The sequence below is a fragment of the Giraffa tippelskirchi genome, chromosome 4 (genome assembly GCF_054371585.1).
Source record: "Giraffa tippelskirchi isolate mGirTip1 chromosome 4, T2T-mGirTip1v1.2.pri, whole genome shotgun sequence".
Classification (NCBI taxonomy): Eukaryota; Metazoa; Chordata; class Mammalia; order Artiodactyla; family Giraffidae; genus Giraffa; species Giraffa tippelskirchi.
In genome coordinates this window covers 37,439,411-37,460,016 of record NC_137278.1, presented here as the reverse complement: position 1 = coordinate 37,460,016, position 20,606 = coordinate 37,439,411, and the positions used below count along the sequence as shown (strand labels likewise).

General features: G+C 39.8%; 1 protein-coding gene across 13 annotated transcripts in view; it reads right to left on the bottom strand.

Annotated features, from left to right (window-relative positions):
• Positions 1 to 20,606, bottom strand: part of AAK1 (AP2 associated kinase 1) — a 167,854-nt gene that overhangs the window by 18,061 nt on the left and 129,187 nt on the right. For 5 of the 13 annotated variants that reach the window (XR_014083241.1, XR_014083242.1, XM_081594529.1 and 2 more), the window contains 4 exons: positions 14,535 to 14,630; positions 3,316 to 3,417; positions 2,143 to 2,244; positions 648 to 758 (listed from right to left, as the gene is read on the bottom strand). The exons of 2 other annotated variants lie outside the window; for them this stretch is intronic. Coding sequence is in view for 9 of the 11 variants with exons in the window: in XM_081594529.1 (XP_081450655.1) it covers positions 648 to 758; positions 2,143 to 2,244; positions 3,316 to 3,417; positions 14,535 to 14,630 (411 nt within the window). In the remaining 2 variants the exon portion in view is untranslated. The remainder of the gene's footprint in view (positions 1 to 647; positions 759 to 2,142; positions 2,245 to 3,315; positions 3,418 to 14,534; positions 14,631 to 20,606) is intronic. 6 more of the 13 variants (XM_081594527.1, XM_081594532.1, XM_081594539.1 and 3 more) reach the window with 3 other exon arrangements.

Sequence of the window (20,606 nt, the reverse complement as noted above, 5' to 3'; positions counted from 1 at the left end):
CAGAAAGAAGTTTACTGAATGCCCATGTTCCGTGTCTGCCACTCTCACAAACCACTCAATGAAAAGAACTCAATTCAAGCTATTTTTCTGTCCAGCAGAAGTTCAAACCAGTATTAACATAGACAAAGAAATAAAAATAGTAGACTAGAAAGAGAAATCTAGTAATTAATCATGACTCCAAGGTTAACTAAAATTCAAACCTTTTCTGAGTTCAATCTTTGAGGACTGACTTTTGAGGAACAGTGCTTTTTTCTTTATTGTAGTAATCACTACCAAAAAACTTGAAATCCTATTTAATGAAACAGTTTTAAGTTCTAAGGCCACCCAGGATCTAATTAGAGTCAGTTTGTGGACAGTCAGTCATCTCCCTGAGCTGACTACAAAGGCATGTAGCTGTGTCTTTTCGAGAAAGCATGGGATATCTGCATTAGAGGTGACTGTGAGATAGCCACACCTCCACAATCTGCCATCCCAGCCTGATTCAATATTCTTAGTGAAAGGAACTTTAACACAGGGGCTAAGAGTACAAACTCGAGTTTTCCACTCAAAGAGGTGGTTAGAAAACTTCACTAGCAAAGACTTTTGTTAAGGGAAATTCTCTTCTCCTCTAAGGATACATGTGGGCTTGAGAAGAGGAAAGTGTTTACCTTTATGGGCCGGAGCAGAGATGGCTATGGGGGCAAACTCTTCCAGAAGGTCAGTAGTGGGGTTAGAAAGCAGAGAGCAATCAATCAGGGAATCTTCCCCGGTGAGAGAATCTGAGTCCAGATTAGCAGCATCCCAGGTCAGTGACAGCATTAAATGGCATACACAACAATATCACAGGTTAGGTCTTAGCTTTTGAGTTATTGCATTTACATATACATATGAGCCAAGGCGGGAGGAAGAAAACCAAAATAAACACGTTAAGCACTCTGGATTTTCATCTATAGAAACATGTATTTCTAAACTTCTCTTAATAGTAATATATAAATATGGAAGAACTTTTTGCTTGGAGGTTACTGCTTAAGCAAGTAAATGATTTGGATGCCAATAAAATGATGGCAACTCAGTTCTCAGCAAATGCTGTTTGGGAAAAAGGACTTTGCAGCTAAAGAGTTTCACTTAAATCCTCCCTAAAAGTTCATTGAAAACATTTATTATAGGATGAGGTATCCAAGCTGACAAGAAGCGGGTTGTCCCTGGCTTATTATTAGCGGAATATGACATGATTAGACAGGATTTTCTAGAACTCAACCCGATGCCTGTTCGAAACAGAATTATCTTGTCTCTTATTAGTACTCTTTAAATTTGAATTACTCCTCTGAGCACATGACTTTGCTTTTAGTTAAGGAACAGACGAAAGATAAAATTCAGAGTTCCAAGCATTTCAACATATGAATTGTTTTCTGCAAAAGTTTTCTAGGAGAAAACAGCCAAGTGAGCACAAGAAAAAGAATCATATTGTCTCCTGTCTTAATTCTTTTTTTAACCTGGTTGAGTTTATTCTCATATTTCCCAGACTTCTAACTGTTTCTATTCCAAGTTGGCAAAGTGGACACTTTTATCAAGGTAATTATGGACTCGACAAAATGAAGGTTATCAAATCTCTATTTAAGGAACTGCAGTTAAGGAATTCTACTAAGAGTGAACTTTGAAATTGGGTTAAAAGCAATGACAAAACTAGAGAAGATTTCAATTTTGCCTATTTAATAACAAATCATCTAGATATGATCAAAGCTCTGGGCTGGGAAGAGAATGTTAACATACATAGCATGAGTTCCCATGGACGTGACAGATACTATTGAGAGAAAGACTGCTCAGTACCCTGGAGGAGTTAAGGGTATCCTTACAGCACAGCTCTTTCATTAAGAAAGTAGAGGGAACCTGCACCAGTGAAAAAAATCTCAAGACTGAAACCAAAGAAAGCTCAGGAATCACTCTACAGAGAACACGGCCTCAAAAAGTGCTCCACTCTTTACTGAGGAAACACTTCCCTCAACATCTAGAAGCTGGAGCTATAATGATGCAGAGCATCATTGTGGGAGGAACTAACCAGGCTGAGAAACAGATAAGCCCAGGACCACTGGCTGCAGGTGGAACATCTGACTCAGCGCTGCTGGCACTGACCAGTCCCTGCAGCTGTAGAGACTCCTGACTGACCTGTGCGGTTTGAGGTCACAGATTCCGTCTGAGATGGGAGGCGCTGAGGCACCGGGGGCTCCAGTCCTGGTATCAGACTCTCAACAGCAACGTCAGCTTTTTCTTTTGTGACAGAGCATTAAGAGAAGAGAGGAAAGGGTGAGGAAAAGGGAATCAGAAGGTTCTTGGGACGATTCTGCGAAGGCTTTCTTCTGCACCTCTCTAAAATGCCCATCTAGGGTGAGATGGAAAGCATGTTAAGTCGCTTTCTTTTTGTTGATTTGAATGTCTGGGCTTCCCTGACCAAGTAGGCACTAATGTGGTTAACCATTGTAGCTAGTTTTGGTGATTCTCAGTTTTTATAAATAAATGCAGAACGGGAGCCACCCAAGCAGACCTCTTACATGTCAGAAGACACAGGCTGAAGGCATGTTAATGTCTTCTGGGAATTGTGCTTTTCTTAAGGAATAAACTTAGGGGCAAACACATTCTGTGTCTTGCAAAGGCAACTGGTCCATCTCGAATCCCATGCTATGATGTAGCTGGAGGTACTCTTTACCATGGGACATCCCCCAGCTGGAGGACCATCTCTCTGAAGGGTCATGGCATTTCTGAGTTCTAGGACTTAGTGCCCCCATAGTACAGACTCCAGCTATTTTATGAGCCTTGCCTGCCTTGTGGTTGGAGCACAAGAAGATGTAAAAGCATGCAGATCAAGCCGCCAGATCAAGATTCTACTCCTGGTGCTTCACCATGGGGCAAATGTTTTCTCAGTTATTGACACTTGGCATATATGGGGGCCTTCTAAAGAAGAATCTGCTATAGGTAAAGACCACTTCAAAACCAACTTCTTTCACAAAGTTTTTGTAATGAAATGTCAATATTCCCACATTCCCCTTCATTCATAAGAAATTCACTCTAGAAATCCCAGTGTTTCAAGAAAGGCATAAATAACAGCATTGCCTTCTGCTGTTGGGAGGCAGAGAAAACACTCCTTTGGAGTGATAACAAGGGAAATTAACTAGCCCTGGCTTCTGGGTCAGCACAAGGCAATGCTTCAACACGAGGAGGCTTTTCAGCATTTCTACTCCTCTGCAGGGTTATTCAGTAGGGAACTGTTAACCAGTGGGTTGCCATTCTTGAAACAGACACACATATCATGCACAACAGAAGACACAGAGAGGATGACTTTACCAATTACAGCATCAGAAGTGCTACCAAAAGGATCTGTCATAGGCAAGAGGTCAGGGAGCAGAAGAGAAGTGTCAGGAGATTTGAGTCCCTCAATTAGTTTTTCTAGGTTGGGCAGAGAAGTAAAGAGAAAGCAAAAATGCAATGAGATATTCAAGTAAGCCAATCATTTACCATATCCTATGCAAACATTTGAGGGGTCAAAATTTTATATAGCTTCAGCATAAAAACAAATACTGCTAGTATCTTGTTAAAAACAGGCTCTCAAAGTTTAAAAATGATTATTTCCCCAAATGAACTAGTCACTTTGTAAGGCATTCAAGATGCTGCCTTGAATGTGTTTGTTTTTAAATTTGCAGTATAATTTACACTGAATAAGAATACAAGTTACCAATTTTAAGAGTACAATTTGATGAATTTTGACAAATGTACACACAAGCACCACTGAAATAATGAAGCAGACGGTTTCCATCACCCCAAAAAGGACCTGTGTGCCCCTCTCTGGTCAATGCCTTCCTCTGACCCCCAGGTCCTGGCAACAACTGATCTGTGTTCTGTCCTTATAGCTTTGCTTTTTCTACCATTACCTACATAGTGTATAGTCTTTTCTTATGTCCTTCATTTAGTATGATGCACTTGAGATTCCTCCATATTGTGGTACACATCAGCAGTTTGTTTTACTACTGAGTTTCACTGTATGAATGCACTTCATTTTGTTGATTCATTCATCAGCTAATGGACTTTTGGTTACTTTCAGCTTTTAGTTATTAAAAATAAAGCTGCCATAAGGATCCCTGTAGCTCAGACAGAAAAGAATCTGCCTCCAGTACAAGAGACTTGGATTCGATCCCTGGGTCAGGAAGATCCCCTGGAGAAGGGAATGGCAATCCACTCCAGTATTCTTGCCTGGAGAATCCCATGGACAGAGGAGCCTGGTGGGCTATAGTCTGTGGGGTCGTAAAGAGTTGGACACGACTGAGCAACTAACATTACTACTATTAAAGCTGCTATAAACATACACATATGAGTTTTTGTGTGTTCATACCTCTTTCTGAGCTTAGTTTTGAATCTCTCCCCTTTTTTTTGAACTTGCACTTAGAAATGATTTATAACTCACCAAGAGAAGCAATGAAACCACACCTAGGTTTAACTTGAACAATCATTTACTGTCCACCAACTGACAGCTTGTGACACTCCCAGTACTTATTATTAAACTGTCAAATCTTATAAAATTCACTTAAGCCTGCAGGTGGATTACTTTTGATATCTTTTGGCTAAAGAACAAAAAGACATTAGAAGCGACCAGATTTGTCACACCTGATAATTTAATGTGTGATAACATGCACACTAAGTTTCCTTCCAAGATAACTCTTTATAGACAACTCTTTTAAAAGTAGAGCATTAACTTGACACAAAATAATGAATCACAGACTCTTATAGAAAGAAAGGAATTAAGAGCTCATACTTACTTTAACTTACAGAGACTGAGACCACACAAATTCTATAAGTTGCCTAAGTAAAGGCCTGTCAACAATGTCTTTTCTACCTCAGAAATAAACTGCCATTAAAATAAAACTAAGACATCTAAGAAAAGGCAGTGACAACTGTGTGTATATAATATCTTAATCTGTATTCTTCTAGGCTATTAGGAATAGAGATAAGCAAAGATGAAACAGACATTCACTGAGGGACAGAAGCCAAATTTTAGGTGACCTGTAATTGAGATGATCTATAACTGCACAGATGAAACAAAATAATGGATTTTAGTGTCTTGGCAAGATAACTTGCTTTGGTACAATTAACACTGCAGAAAAAATCATTTTTATAGGTGAAACCAACTTACTATCTTCAGAAAGTATAACATGCGGATATATTGGAATTAAATACCAATAAACGACATTTCTCATTGATACCTAATTTATATTGAAGGAAGAAAGGAAGAAAGAAAGCAGCCTCTGAGCAGCAGAGGACAAAACTCAGAGTTCTAACCAAGTACATGAAAGTAAAAACATCAGCATTACTCTTGCACTATACATGACATGGTGAGAAAAGATGTTTAAAGTATCTTCGGCAATTTTCTGCATACTGGCAAAGTAAGATGGTTTTCTCCCCAAATCTAATTTTTCATTATTCTGAGCACTGGCTTTGGTTTTATTCCCCCCTAACAAAGACCTTTCCTGTAAAAAAAAAAAAAAAAAAGTGATGATCCGCTTTTTTCACTTCTAGCACTCAGACATTTGCAACCTTATGAAGTGCTGGATAAAAGGTAAAGAGCCCACATGTCTTGTTTGTCTTTCACTGGAGGCCTGTTTGTCTTGGCCTGTCCAGTGAGTGGGTGTGACTCTGGGGCTGTTCCTGAAACGGATCCCCTTACCTGTAAAATGCAGACACCTACCCTGCAACCTTTTCATATTAGTCACTCAAACATCATCTCTAAGCCTTTCCCCACGCTCTCTGTCACAGTAGGAACTTTCTGGAACACTCTGCTTTCACTTCTCTTACAGCCCTGAAGGCAGGGAAGGTAGATTCTTAATTTCTGATCCCCAGTTTCCGGTTCCCTCTCGTCCTCTGTTACACCTTTGGCTTTTGGCTTCACTGGAGAGGTGGGGAGAACAGACGATCGATGGCAGAAAGGCAGGTCCTTCAACAAGAATCTAATTTTTAATTAGCCATTAGCAAAAAGCATGAGAGGGTAAAAGAACACGTGTGCACATGCGTGCATATGTGTGTTTATGGTGAGATAGTATGGAGTGGGGGTGGGTTAAATGGCCATGTTTAAGGAGGCTTCTTTACTGACCAAAGTAACGGGCTGCTCGCACAGATAATCTATATGGTCACTGCTACTTAAGAATATTCAAATATGTGAACTAGGGAGAGAGAAGCAGGGGTCAGAGTTAAAACTAGGCAGAAAACAAGGAGTGAGAGTCCAGGCCACAGCCTGTGCAGAATCAGCTTCTTTCACTACCAGCACTCTTGCAGAGAGAGCGGGCAGCCCATTACTCAGTGCTATTATAATAAAGGTTGTCACCTGCATTTGCAGAGTTCAATGCCAAACATTCTCATTCATTATTCACAAAACCCCCTGGGTTTGGGAATATTCATGCAGTTGAGAATGGACATCAGAGACCTTGAGAATGTGTGACGTATCCAAAGTCACAGATGGGACATGGCAGAGCCTGGACTTGACTTCAAACTTTCCTCCCCATGCCACATAAAGGGTCTGCCTAGCTCCGTAACTAGAGGAGAAGGGGTTTTCACAGACATGGTCTCATGCACAATGGTCAAGTTATAAAAGATATGTTAACACTGGAAGGAACTTCAGATCTTATCCAATTAGCCTTCTCATTTGCAGATGAGGAAACAGCTTCAGAAACGTGAAGCCACTTGCCTAAGGTCTTCTAGCAAGTTAAGTCACAGAATTAGCTAGGACTAGAACCCAGATCTTTACGTATAGAGATTCATCCTTCTGGTTTAACTAAGGCTTCAACTGTGCTTTAAAGTGTACAGACTCAGGATTTGCCTGGTGGTCCAGTGGTTAAGAATCCGCCTACTAATGTCGGAGACATGGGTTCAATCCCTATCAGGGAACTAAGATCCCACATGCTTCAGGGCAACTAAGCCTGTGTTCTGCAACTACTGAGCCCTTGTGCTGCAACTACTGAAGCCCACACGCCTACAGCCCATGCTCTGCAACAAGAGAAGCCACTGCCATGAGAAGCCCATGCACTTCAACTAGAGAGTAGGCCCCACTCGCCACAACTACAGAAAAAGCCTGCACAAAGCACAGCCATAAATAAAAGTGTACAGACTCCTAGAAGATAAATTTTAAAGTTACCACCCATTTCTGGTCACTGTAAATGGAGAAATTGATGAGAGATTATAAGAGGAATTAAAAGAAAGGCTACAGGACGCTGACAGCCTCTACACCACAGCCTAGACACCTCCCAAGTATATCAAGGTCTGATTTTGATATCCTTCATTTTACAAATTATCGCCTCTCACCTTTTTATAAAAACACTCTGAGGTTGTGTATTATGACAGAAGAAAGAGCAGAAGAGAGGGTGGTGAATCTAGGAAACTGTGCGGGAAGTGTTCTTTAGGATTCAAAACCTTATGACCAAGCCTCACACCAGCATGTGACTTGTTGCCATCTAATGAACAAAGACTTCTATAGTTTTACTTCAATAATGGGAAGTGGCTTCTCTGGAAGCAAAAACAAAATCCAAATTCTGTGACAGCTCATATCTGAAATGCATAGAGGCTCACACTCTATTTCTCAATTACACAAAGTGACAGACCAGTGAAACCAAGAAATAATTCATAAATTGCATTTTGCAATGATTGAATCCTCCTAAGAAACATTTTACAAGAGTTTTCAATATCTTCTGTGTTAGAATCAAAAGTCCATGACCCCATCTTATTCCAGTATATGTGAAAAGCAGTGGACAATTATGGACAGAAGAAAATGATCCAGTTTTGTATCAGTTCCTAGGCTGACTCGTATTTTCATATCCGGCTTCAGATTCTATATATGTGTTGGAGGGAGAGGGGAGAAAATTCCTGGATTTGGGGAGGTTATTATTTATTTAATCTCTGCTTGCAATACTGTACATTTTCAGCTGCGGTCTGCAAAATCCTCTCAAATAAATAAGCATCATGAAAGAGCCAAAGGGCCTGAGTTTACATTAGTTACCTAATTTTTCTAAGCATCAGTTTTCTCACCTGTAAATACAGGATAAGAACTTCTTTAAAAGGATGTCAGGATTAAACGGGCATATTTACTAGAAATTAATGTGTGTGTGCGGAGAAGGCAACGGCACCCCACTCCAGTACTCTTGCCTGGAAAATCCCATGGACGGAGAAGCCTGGTAGGCTGCAGTCCATGGGGTCGCTAAGAGTCGGACACAACTGAGTGACTTCACTTTCACTTTTCCCTTTCATGCACTGGAGAAGGAAATAGCAACCCACTCCAGTATTCTTGCCTGGAGAATCCCAGGGACGGCGGAGCCTGGTGGGCTGCCGTCTATGGGGTCGCACAGAGTCGGACACGACTGAAGCGACTTAGCAGCAGCAATGTGTGTGTGTGTTTATAAATTGAAATACTTAGCACATACAAGAGGATTAATGTCTCTTTTAAGTAAGAGGACTAGATGTGGTGTGAGATTACAGTAGTGAAAATGGGTGAAATTCTAGAACTTACTCAAATGCCTTGGAATGAGAACAGAATAAGCAGAATTCCTTGATAATGTGAAGAGGTAGGTGGAGGCAGCATGTAGAGAGGAAAAAAAGGTGAGGGAGGTGAGAAGGGGGTTCAGGGTGGAGAGGACACATGTATGCCTGTGGCCAATTCATGTCAATGTATGGCAAAACCCAACACAATAAGGTAATTATCCTCTAATTAAAACAAATAAATTGATTTTTTAAAAAGAATAACATTAAAGGTAAAAAAAAAAGAACCAGGGGACCTGGGTTCTGCACAAAGTTTGTGTAGCACTCTGGGCAAATCACTGTCTCTCTCTGGATCTAAGTCTTCTCACTGATAAAATGAAGATAAACTTAAAGATGCTATCAACCTCTAAAAGTTTAATTACATAATGCGAGGGGAAAGTCAGGAAGTAGGAATTGGTTGCTTAGAAGACAGATAGCTGAATGATGACACTGGAGCTCTGAACTGGTGCTGACAGCAGAGAAAGACACCTGGAGGGCTCCTCAGTGACGTGGGCAGGAGCTAAAACGAGTGGCCTCAAGGTGGCAGGTCTGGGGCAATGCAGAGAGCGCTTCATCATGCAAACTCAGCTCAGACATGCCCAGCCAGGTGAACAGGGGGATGAGGCTGGGGGGAATATCTACGCTTGCTTCTCATTTGAAAAAAGAACAAATTGCAATTGTTTTTTTTACCTTAGTGTAAAAATAATATCTGTTTACTGTATCAAATTTGGGAAATATAGATAAGCTACAGGATAAAAGTAAAACTACCCCAAATTTCCCTTGTAGAGAAAGCCACTGTTTAGTGTTTTTTGGGAAGATGTATTTATTTTTGGCCGCCCAGGGTCTTCTGATGCACAGGCGTTTTTTCTAGTTGCGGCAAGCAGGGGCTACTCTAGTTGCAGTGCACAGGCCTCTCATTGCAGTAGTTTCTCTTGTTGTGGAGCACAGGCTCTGGGGCACGTGGGCTTGAGCAGTTGCGGCTCCTGGGCTCTAGAGCACAGATTCAGTAGTTGGGGCTCACAAGCTTCATTGCTCCGCAGAATGTGGGATCTTCCCTGACCAGGGATCAAACCAGTGTCTCGTGCATTGCAAGGCAGATTCTTAACCACTGGATCACCAGGGAAGCTGCACTGTTGAGTTTTAAACAAATACTCTTTCATTCTTTTCCTATATAAACTGATTGTTCAATGAATATTTAAGCATACTCATGTCTTCATGGAGATAATGTATTAGAAAGGAACTGCTAATAAGGAAGTAAAATCTCAAAGACCACGCTGTCCACCCCAAGAGCTGTACTAATGATGTTGCCACAAGCAGGATCAGAGTGTGTCCATTTTCTGATCCCTTCACCAAGCCTGAGGCACTGGGTCATTTCGATCTTTACCAAGCTGATAGCAGAAGCTGCAGCACCTCACTGCTTTATAATTGGTATATTATATATACCAATTAAATGACAGTGAACTTAAAAAAAAATTACTTACAATTCATACTTTGTCTTTTATGAATTATCTGCTCATATTTTTCCATTGGTGGTATTTTCCTATCACATTCTCAGTACTATAATCAGTTCTTTCCCAAGTCTCCAGGATTCTCAAAAATGAGTCAGGTTAAGCGCTTGGAAAAGCACTGAAATCATAGTTAAAAGACTGAGAAGGTAGACTGCTAAAGAAAAATGGATGCAGAATTAGTTAGCCTGGATAGTGGAAATCAAGACTGCTTTTGAAGGAGAGGACTGTTAGAACTTTGAAATGAAGCAGGGAGTGAAAGGGTCTTCTCTGAGCACCACCCCTCTCCTTAAAAGTAAGTCAAATGGCATCAGGGACTAGGGGAAGAGAGGAGAAGGCAACTGCTGGAGTTGGAGGCAGGAATTCATCTATTTCAGATGTAGATACCTCTCCTCTCAAGGCTAAGTTATTGAAAACATATATCACAAAAAGGGTAATAAATTCTTCATAAACCAGTCTAAGGATAGATAATCAGAACCACTGCCTGGCATGAGACTAGGGAATACTGCAAGTTGTAAAATTTCTCTCTTACAATCTGGAAAATGAGGATAGATATCTATTTATACAGGCTAGTAAGACTAAGGGCTTGCTCAGGGTCCATTCCAACCCTAATCAGAAATAGGACCACGAGCAATAAAGCAGATTGAACTTCAGACAGAGAAGAGCCAGATGCAAGCCTCATCAAAAAAGATGATATGGCTGTTACAGCTTTGCGGCTTTGGAAATTTTATGTCTTGTCTGACTTGGGGTGTGAGCCCTGAAGTCTTATAACAAGAGATGCTGTTTTTAGAATTCAGCCATTCTAAACAGCTCCTATCACTGAGAAAGCAGGCACTAAACTGTCTGTGACATCTGTGACATCTGCACGCTGGAATCAAAAGTCAACCTCCATGACCCATTCTAAGTCCATTTTAGAGAATTGAATCTGTGGAAGAAAAACTTACCAGAGTAAAGACACACACTCTGATCTACCTTGGACCTTTTAATATCACAAGATAGCAGTAGGAAGTGAGGAAGATGCCAAGCAAATAGCTCTGAGAAGAATGACAATCTTAACAACAAACCACTAAGGAAATGCAGCTTCTCTTGCCTGCTTGTCGAAAGAAGACAGAGGGCTGTAAGCCAAGAAGTATTTTTTTTTTAAGTTATTAATTCTAGGAAGTAGCGCTCATGGGGCAACTAATGTATTCTTGCTTAGTCTTGTGGAACACTGATGTTGAAAGCTCAGTATTAAGGGGTTGCTATAAAAATCCTTTGCTCAAACTCTGAGCACTGCTGGCAGAAATGTAGAGATGTATAGTCACTGTGGAAAACAGTATGGCAGTTCCTCAGAAAATGAAAAACAGATTTACCATACGTCCTAGTAATTCTATTTTCGGGTACATATCCCGAAGAATCTTGAGTTTTGAAGAGATATTTGCACAGTCATGTTCACCGAAGCATTATTCACAATAGCCAAAAGACAGAAGGAAACTATGTGTCAACTGACAGATGGATGAACAAAACACAATAGAATATTATTCAGCCTTAAGAAGAAAGGAAATTCTGACATATGCTACAATATGGATGAACCATGAGGCATTATGTCATGTGAAATGTTAGTCGCTCAGTCATGTCTAACTCTTTGCAACCCCATGGACAGTAGCCTGCCAGTCTCCTCTGTCCATGCAATTTTTCAGGTAAGAACAGGGTTGGAGTGATTGGACCAAAACCACCTAGCTACTAAGTGGCTAGAACCAAGCTCTTACATGTTCAAATCCGTTCCTGTATTTCCCTAAACCTTAAGGTGAGCTCTCTAGTCAAAGGCCTGATTGATCTGGGATGGATGCAGAGGAGACCACTAGCTGCCTCGGGCTGTGGGCCAATAAAGAGCAAGGAGCTCAGTCACAGGGAATTAGGGCCTCCCTTCCTCACTCATAAGGCAAGAGACTATGTGACACACCCACCCATCTGCATTATCTGTAGGCTCAAAGGAAATTATATGTGTAAGCATTTAAAGAGCATAAAATAAAACGTTAAGTCATAAAAGACACAGTTGTCAGGAGACTAAGGTTCCATGACTCTCACCACCAGGAAGGATGAGTGTGGGAGGGGAAAGCACATATGTAAAACCAACCAACCAATACACCTGACCGGTGTCCACCATGGGGTGGAGAGAGTGACCAACTGCTTGCTTTGAGAGGCAGGAGACACACCCGCAGTCTGCCAGGGGACCAGAGACCCTAAATTCTCAGCCCTTTCCTCGCTGGAGTATTTCGAGATGCCATGGAAGGATACGGGGATAAAGAGCTATAACTGAATGCTGAATGTGCCACAGGCTGGGCATTGAAGTAAATGAAATATTCAGAGACACAATGGTCACATGCTATCCTGAGCCCAAATTCCAGACAGCAGCATGAAAGGAGGGAACTGAGGATCTGCTGAGCTTAGCTACTACTTTCATCCAGGGGTTTGGCAGCTTCCTGACATATGGGCTGTGGGCTGTTTATATCTCCTCACACAGTGGGTAGCAGGCCTGGATCGGGGTTGGCAGAGTCACACATGGAAGGCTATGGAGCTAGGAGTCTGGGGTTTGGTGGCTGGGGACAGAAATGGAGAGTAATGGGACCGCCAAAAGCCTTTCAGCTTCAGGTTTTATTTAATTTATTCATCTGATCTGCAAATACTCAGTGAGTGCAAGCTATGCCCAGCAGTATTCCCAACACTAGCAGTACACTGGCAAATAAGACAGACAAGGTCCCTTCCTCAGGACCTGACGTTTTGGCGGGGACTGAACAAGCAAACAAGAGGCAATGAAGAAGCAAAAACAGACAATGTCACGATAAGTGCTATGAAGTATAAAGCCAGGGAGCGTGACTGACAGTGCCCACAGGACCACATTGGGCCTCACTGAGAAGACAGCATTTAAGCTCAAGACCCAAATGTCAACTGACAAGAAGGAAAACCTTTCCAGGCAGAGTATCAGAAAGTGCAAAGGCCCTGAGTTGGGAATCAGGTCGGCTTACTGAAGGAAAGACTGAGGAGATAAATGCTCTGAGCTCAGGGCAGAGGGACAGCCAAGGGTCAGTCAGATTCGTCAGGGCCTTGTGGGTGTGGTAAGAACCTGGACTTTTTGCTCAGTAATTTGAGAATTCAAAGGAGTGACATGTATGATTTATGCTTTCATCTTCTGGCTTGTGCCAAGAGGCCAGCCTTCCAGCTTCTGCAGCTCATGGGCTATCTGGGTAAGAACAAGCATGAACCTGAAGGGGTATCTGCTTGAAACTGGCCTGTCTAGGCCCTGTCAGGCACACCTGAAAGTTGCAACAGAGAAAAGGACCTCTCTTTGACACCTTTCTTCTCATTGAACTACCCTACCTGAGTCATTCCTTAATGATTTGAAGTATTTTTGACCTACCTCCAGGTCCGGCCAGTTAACACACAATACTACCTGATTAAGGCAAATTTCTGCTTCTTCTTAGAAGGGTCAACAAACTATCTAAAGAAATAAAAACTGTCTTGGTACCCTAGCCGTGGGTCTGTTTTGTAAGTAGAGGATTTCCATATCACAATCCCTTCCAATTGTGAAGCAATCAATCAAATAAATCCCTCTGACATTTTGGGAAAGAACAAAAAACCAAGCAGATTCTTTTAGTTCAAGAAATTGACAGGAGTAAGAATGAGGAAAAAGAAAAACTATCAACAGCAAAATGACTGTCAGTTATTTCTAAGGGGATGGATCTATTTGCTTTTTGAAAGAGACTGATCAAGAAGGAAAGGGCAATTTCTGTCCCTCAAATCATGCTCCTCTTCCCCTAAGAGGATGAGGAGGGGAGCAAAGATAAATCTTTGGCGTCTTGAACTTCAACTGGAAAACATCCAAGCATTGTTTCGAAAGCTGTTTCAATCAGACCACACTAACCGTTTCTTACATTTTTAGCCTGCTTACTTAAAAATCAGTACATGGCAGATTGTAGGGGAGATAAGAACTACTTATCTTGATGATGAAGAGTCAAGTTCAGATAGTGGAAAGTAGTGGAACCTAGGTCTCCTGACTCACATTCCCTATCAAATTTTATTATGTATTTTTATCTTATAAAAATAAAAGCACATTAGAACAAAACAGGAACAGGAAGTCACTAATAATCCAATCAGTATATTATACTATTACGTTTTATTCCTTCTATCATGTGCTTATAGGTTCCTCCCACACACACTGTTATCATCACACTGGACTAAAAGTTCTTTGCAATACACAGGCCCTTTACATTACCATTGATACAGTCAAGGATATGAAACTTAACACTGATATGATGTGGAATACAATTTGGTATAATCTGAGCTGAATTTATTGCCTTTGCTAAGGATAAGTGCCTTCCAAGTGAATTTTGTCCCTTTTATTGAGGCACAGTAAAAATATACAACAGTACCTATTATTAGGTCTTGGACTGCAGGTTGTTCTCACAGTGTTTAAAACAGAACTCTCAAGAGGCCCTGCAATGTAACTTAACTTCAGTTTTATTTACCTACCTGGCGCATCAGGTACTTGAAGAGGAATGAAAGGATCAGATACACTTAGAAGAGGAAGGCTAGAATCCACAGTCTGCCCACCCTTCCTTTTTTCAGCTGGAGTTGGTTGCAGGGGAAGGACGGGTCAAGGAGACAGGGAAAAAAGAGACAAGCAGAAAACATCAAGTAAATCTAGATGTATTTACCATCTATTAACTCAACTCAAATTATAAAGTAAGTCTAAATTTAGACGCAGAATAAAGAGAAATGAGTGGATATAATTCAATGTAATAGCAAAATATGTATGATATATACACTCTGGTCCTCGCAACACAGTCAGAGATGCAGTTAATGATAAAACTAGGATAGTTGTACATCTGAAATTTCTCTTCTTCCTTAGATACTGCAGTCTAGAGTGATCTCTTTTAGAATTCCTACAGCAATTACTAGCCCTATCACACGTTTTGGTAGGCAAACAAACTCTATTTTGTAATCTAGAACATGTGTATAGGTACTTCCTTTGTACCCATTTCCCTCTTGAGGTCCTTTAGGGACTGAATCCTATTCTATCACCAAACGTCTAATGTAATGCTAGGCAAACAGAGAGACAGAAACAGATTTCTTGCCTATTGCAAAGTTAGACAAGCCCTAACCTCTGGACAACCTCTACCATACTATTGGCATTCACTCTGTATTTGGCAAACTTACAGATTTACAAAAATCTATACACCTTAAGGAATACCAGAGCTTGAAGGGATCTCAGGATTTTCTAGCACAATTTTCTTATTTTTTAGAAGAGAAAATGAAGCCCAGAAGTTGAGACTAACCAGAGGCCCACCAGCAGACCCATGATCAAAACACAGGTCTCTTAGTTCCTACTTTACCATGCTATACCTTGCATTTTAATGATCAGTTTGTTTCTGAATTAAAATCTAATCTAGCCTTTTATAAAGTGGATATACAAAAAAGTTTTAATTTTCAAATAATTATAGAATCATAGGAAGTTGCAGTACATAGAACCCTGTGAACCAGCTTCCCCCAGTGGTGAGTTCTTATAATTGTAGTTCATTATCATTGACGCTGGTGCAATTCTGTTGACTAACTTCTATCCCATTTATATAAGTTTTCACATGTATTCATTTGTGTGTATGTGTGTGTATATATATAGTTCCTTGCAATTTGATTCTATGTATAAATTAGTCTAAGTACCACAACAATGACACACAACTGTTCTATCAAACAAAAATCTTCCCTGTACTCCACTATAGTCACACCCACTCCTTTCTCTTCTCCTAATCTAATTTTGTCATTTTGAGAAAATCATTGAAGTGGGCTTAAGCTTCATTAAAGGTTGATGGAGGAAGAGAAGGGTAAAAATCACAGCTTTTAAGTCTTTGAAATATTTTACAATGAGATACAAAGAAATACATTCAAAGAAAAATAACAAATTATGAAAAAAAATATATATAGCATAACTCACTTTGAAAAATGTATGTATGCAGAAATAAAACTATGGACATAAATACTGTAAAACGTTAGCAATGCCTTTCTCTTGGAGTAGGGTTATGAGTTTCTTAATCTTGCTTCTTTGAGGTTTTAGCAAATGAATGTATATAATTTATCAACCAAAAACTATTTTAAAAAAAGAGGTACAATGTCAAGTTTTAATCATCTGCCTGTTTCTCCTCTAATGTATGGAGCCTGGTGGGCTGCCGTCTATGGGGTCGCATAGAGTCGGACACGACTGACACAACTTAGCAGCAGCAGCAGCATCGTTGAGTAACATTTTTGCAGCTTTTACCATAAAAATGTCTTGTGTCATCTTCCCCAACTCATTGCCACATTTCCTGCTTAGCTCCTCCATTGGTTGGTTAGAAGGTTTAAAATCAGTGAACCGCCTGAGCTTGATTAGAAACCTTCCAGAAAATACTGCCACCATGATCTTTGTACAAATGGGGACCTATTCATTTCTGGGACTTAGATGTAATTTTCTTTCATTTGTAAAGAATGAAGATTCTTCTTCATTCACACTACAAATATGAACACAGAGAAAACACCAAATGTTCATAGAAAAATGCTGCATAAACTGAGGGAAAAAGATGTTCTGTAATGTCTGCAAAAGCTTAATGTCACTGATTTATAAGATTTCTGAGATGTGTTTATGACTACAGCTACTGTGCTGGGCTGCTCAGGTACAAATCTCTACTCTGTCATTCTCCACCTGGAACCTTGGGCAGGTCACTCAGTCTCTTGCGGGCTGTTGTGAGGGATCACTGGAGATAAAGCGAATAAAAGCACTTAGTGGGCTTAGCGTGTAGCATGTATCCAACATATGTTCACTGTTATTACTGCCCTAATTTTACTCAAATATGTGTTTTCTAATTGTTGGGCCTTTAAAAAAACTGCCATTTACAGTCTTCAAAGTAAGCATAAAGGGGAGAAGACACAAAAATAAAAGCAAAAAACAACTCAAAATAACAGAACATAAGATATATAATAAGTTAGAATTAGGCATTAAAACTGGAAGTGGATGGAAAATGATTAGGGACCTTTGTCATTAACATTGATGAACCCAAGCTCCTATCCTTTGGCAGAAAGCAACTCCTTCCCTTCGTTCAACAAGTCTGTACTGAGCCAAGCACTATACTAAATGCTGGGATTCAGCAACAAAGAAGACTCTCCTAGGGCTATTCCACGACCCTCTTTTCCTACCCACACCATAACTGGTCATCACTGTGATGTTTTATCTCAAGGACAATAACCAATGCTTTATACATTTGGTATAGTCAAACTAAATATCCAACTTTGAGCACTTTAAATCAGACTAAAATACCAATAAACTTAAAAATTCCACAGACCAGACAACAAAGCTAAAAATAAAAAATAACGCACAAAAAGTTTTAACTATTTAATATTTGAAGTGTACACCTTCCGAATAACTCCAATGCCTATTTCAAAATATTAACACTGAAAACATCATATGAAGACTTATGAGATACAGTTAAAACTTGAGTTTTTTCTTATAAGGGAAACACACAGCTATTAGAAAGCACTCTCAATAACAGTGTAATCCTCAAAAGTTGGGGTAGGGTGGGCAACTGGAGCAAGGAGACAAGGGAGTAATAAATTATGTGTGAAAAAGTCTTCCTGGAGATTACAGTCTCCCTCCCCACACTCATGCTGGTTGAAAATCTCTCTTATATTGAGAGAAAAACTCTAATTTTTTTTTTAAGAATTAAAAAATTTACTATGTATTCCTTTTGAAATCAGCAAAGTGAGCCTAAAAAAGGGAACTGTAATCAAAAAGATAAAGGCAAAAGTCAAAGAATTAGAAGACAGAAAAACAGTTCTATAGAGTTGTCTTTGAAAGATAATAAAACAGCAAATCTCTAGTTAGAGTTACCAAGAAAAAGAGAAACACAAATGCATACAATAAAACTGATGTATGCCAAGAAAATACTACAAAAGATTTCAATGTACTCTTCTATCTTATTAAAAAATTTTTGAAACCATAGATGATTTTCTAGGAAAATATTACTAAATTTGCATTATGAGGCAGAAAACCTGACAGAGGAAGTTCTAGAGCCAAATGGTTAGTGTTCTAACTCTGCTACTTACTAGCTATGCGACTCTGGGAAAGAGACTAGTCTGTCCTCAGTCATCTCAACCATAACTGATATGCGGATGGTATGGCAACCTCGGAGGGTTGCCGAGAGGGCCATATGTTCAGTTCAGTCGCTCAGTCGTGTCCAACTCTTTGCGACCCCATGAACCGCAGCACACCAGGCCTTCCTGTCCATTACTAACTCCCTAAGTCCACCCAAACCCATGTCCATTGAGTCAGTGATGCCATCCAGCCATCTCATCCTCTGTCGTCCCCTTCTCCTCCTGCCCTCAATCTTTCCCAGCATCAGGGTCTTTTCCAATGAGTCAGCTATTCCCATCAGGTGGCCAAAGTATTGGAGTTTCAGCTTCAACATCAGTCCTTCCAATGAATACCCAGGACTGATCTCCTTTAGGATGGACTGGTTGGATCTTCTTGCAGTCCAAGGGACTCTCAAAAGTCTTCTCCAACACCACAGTTCAAAAGCATCAATTCTTCGGCATTCAGCCTTCTTTATAGTCCAACTCTCACATCCATACATGACCACTGGAAAAACCATAGCCTTGACCAGACGGACCTTTGCTGGCAAAGTAATGTATCTGCTTTTTAATATGCTATCTAGGTTGGTCATAACTTTCCTTCCAAGGAGTAAGCGTCTTTTAATTTCATGGCTGCAGTCACCATCTGCAGTGATTTTGGAGCCCAGAAAAATAAAGTCAGCCACTGTTTCCACTGTTTCCCCATCTATCTGCCATGAAGTGATGGGACCGGGGTCAGATGACATAATACTTATATAGGACAAATGACAAACTGGTGGGAATGCCTACAATATATGACACATGAAGTGCTCTTACATATTAACAAGAACAAAACAAACACAGAACAATAAAAAAAAAAAAAGGACACGAACAACACAAATCCCAAAAGTAATAAAAATGGCTGTTAAACAGTGTCCTCTATCTAAAACCTCTAAGCTGGTCTGGGTGGGAAAATGAGGTGAAAATTACTCTCATCTATTGTTAATTGAAATAAAATTTGATTAGCATTCTTGAACAGTGATTTGGAAATAGGTACCATAAAGCTTTAAATACATATATCTGTTGAGTTAGCAAATAATCTCCTAGAAGCTATCTTAAGGAAATGGTAAAGGATATAAATTAAAACTTAGCTTCAGGAATGTTTATGTGGTGAAAATTAGTACCAACCTAAGTATTCGTCAGGAGAAGGAAATAGCAACCCACTCCAGTATTCTTGCCTGGAGAATCCTGTGGACAGAGGAGCCTGGTTGGCTGCTATCCATAGGGTCGCACAGAGTCGGACATGACTGAAGCGACTTAGCATGCATGCATGCATTGGAGAAGGAAATGGCAACCTGCTCCAGTATTCTTGCCTAGAAAATCCCAGGGACGGAGGAGCCTGCTGGGCTGCCGTCTATGGGGTCGCACAGAGTTGGATACAACTGAAGCGACTGAGCAGCAGCAGCAGCTAGTATTCGTCCAAGTGATGTTAAATACAATGCTATTATTTTTCCATTAAAAATCATGTTGTAGATTAATATTTATCAACATGGAAAACTAATTCCCATATAATGTATACAAAATGAATAACAAACTGGACAACAGCAAGAACTACCTCTGTAGTTACAGAGGCCATATCATCACAATGCAATTAAAATATATCTTAAGTAACTTTAGGGTAAAGAAATCAAAACTTAAATTTAAAAATGTCCAGAAAATGAGAATAAGAGAGTATTACATATTAAATATTACCAAATGACAGCCAAAGTTCTAATAAGAAATAAATTTATGAGGTTAGAAAAACTACTAACACACATAAAGAAAGCAGGAAGAAAGAATATAAAGACTTAAAAGCAGTAATTAATCAATATAATTTAAAAGATCAATTTTGAAGGATATCAGATTCCATATCCTACAAAGAACATAGTCAAAACCTCACAACCATTGCTGAGGAATTTATAACAGTAAAATGTTGACATAAAATTAATGTTTAAAAAAGAGGTACTTGGTTAACTATACTAGGATATACCCATATAAAGGAATTTTATGTAGACAATTTAAAAATTACATTCGAGGAGTTTCTTTAATGATATAAGGGAAAACATGCTAAATTTTTAAAGTAAAAATCAGGCTTTAAAATGTGACTGTAAAAATGTATGTTGGAGTCATAAACTGAGGGTGAAAACTGTGTACAAAACAGTGGACACCTGTGTGTTCATAAGGAAGAAGATCCATAACTTTCCTCAGATTCTCAAAAGATCTCTGTGACCCTAAAAGGATTAAATGCTACTAACAGACATCAAAATGGTATCCAAAATGGTATTCTTGTGTTCATTTCTTGGGGATGAGATCATGGGGCTTTTAACTTTCTTCTCTATGCTTTCCTATAAATTACTAAATAAAATATATTGTTTATTAATAAAAGGGAAAATTAGGTTTTTATTATTACTTCTATAATTTTTTAAAAGTCTC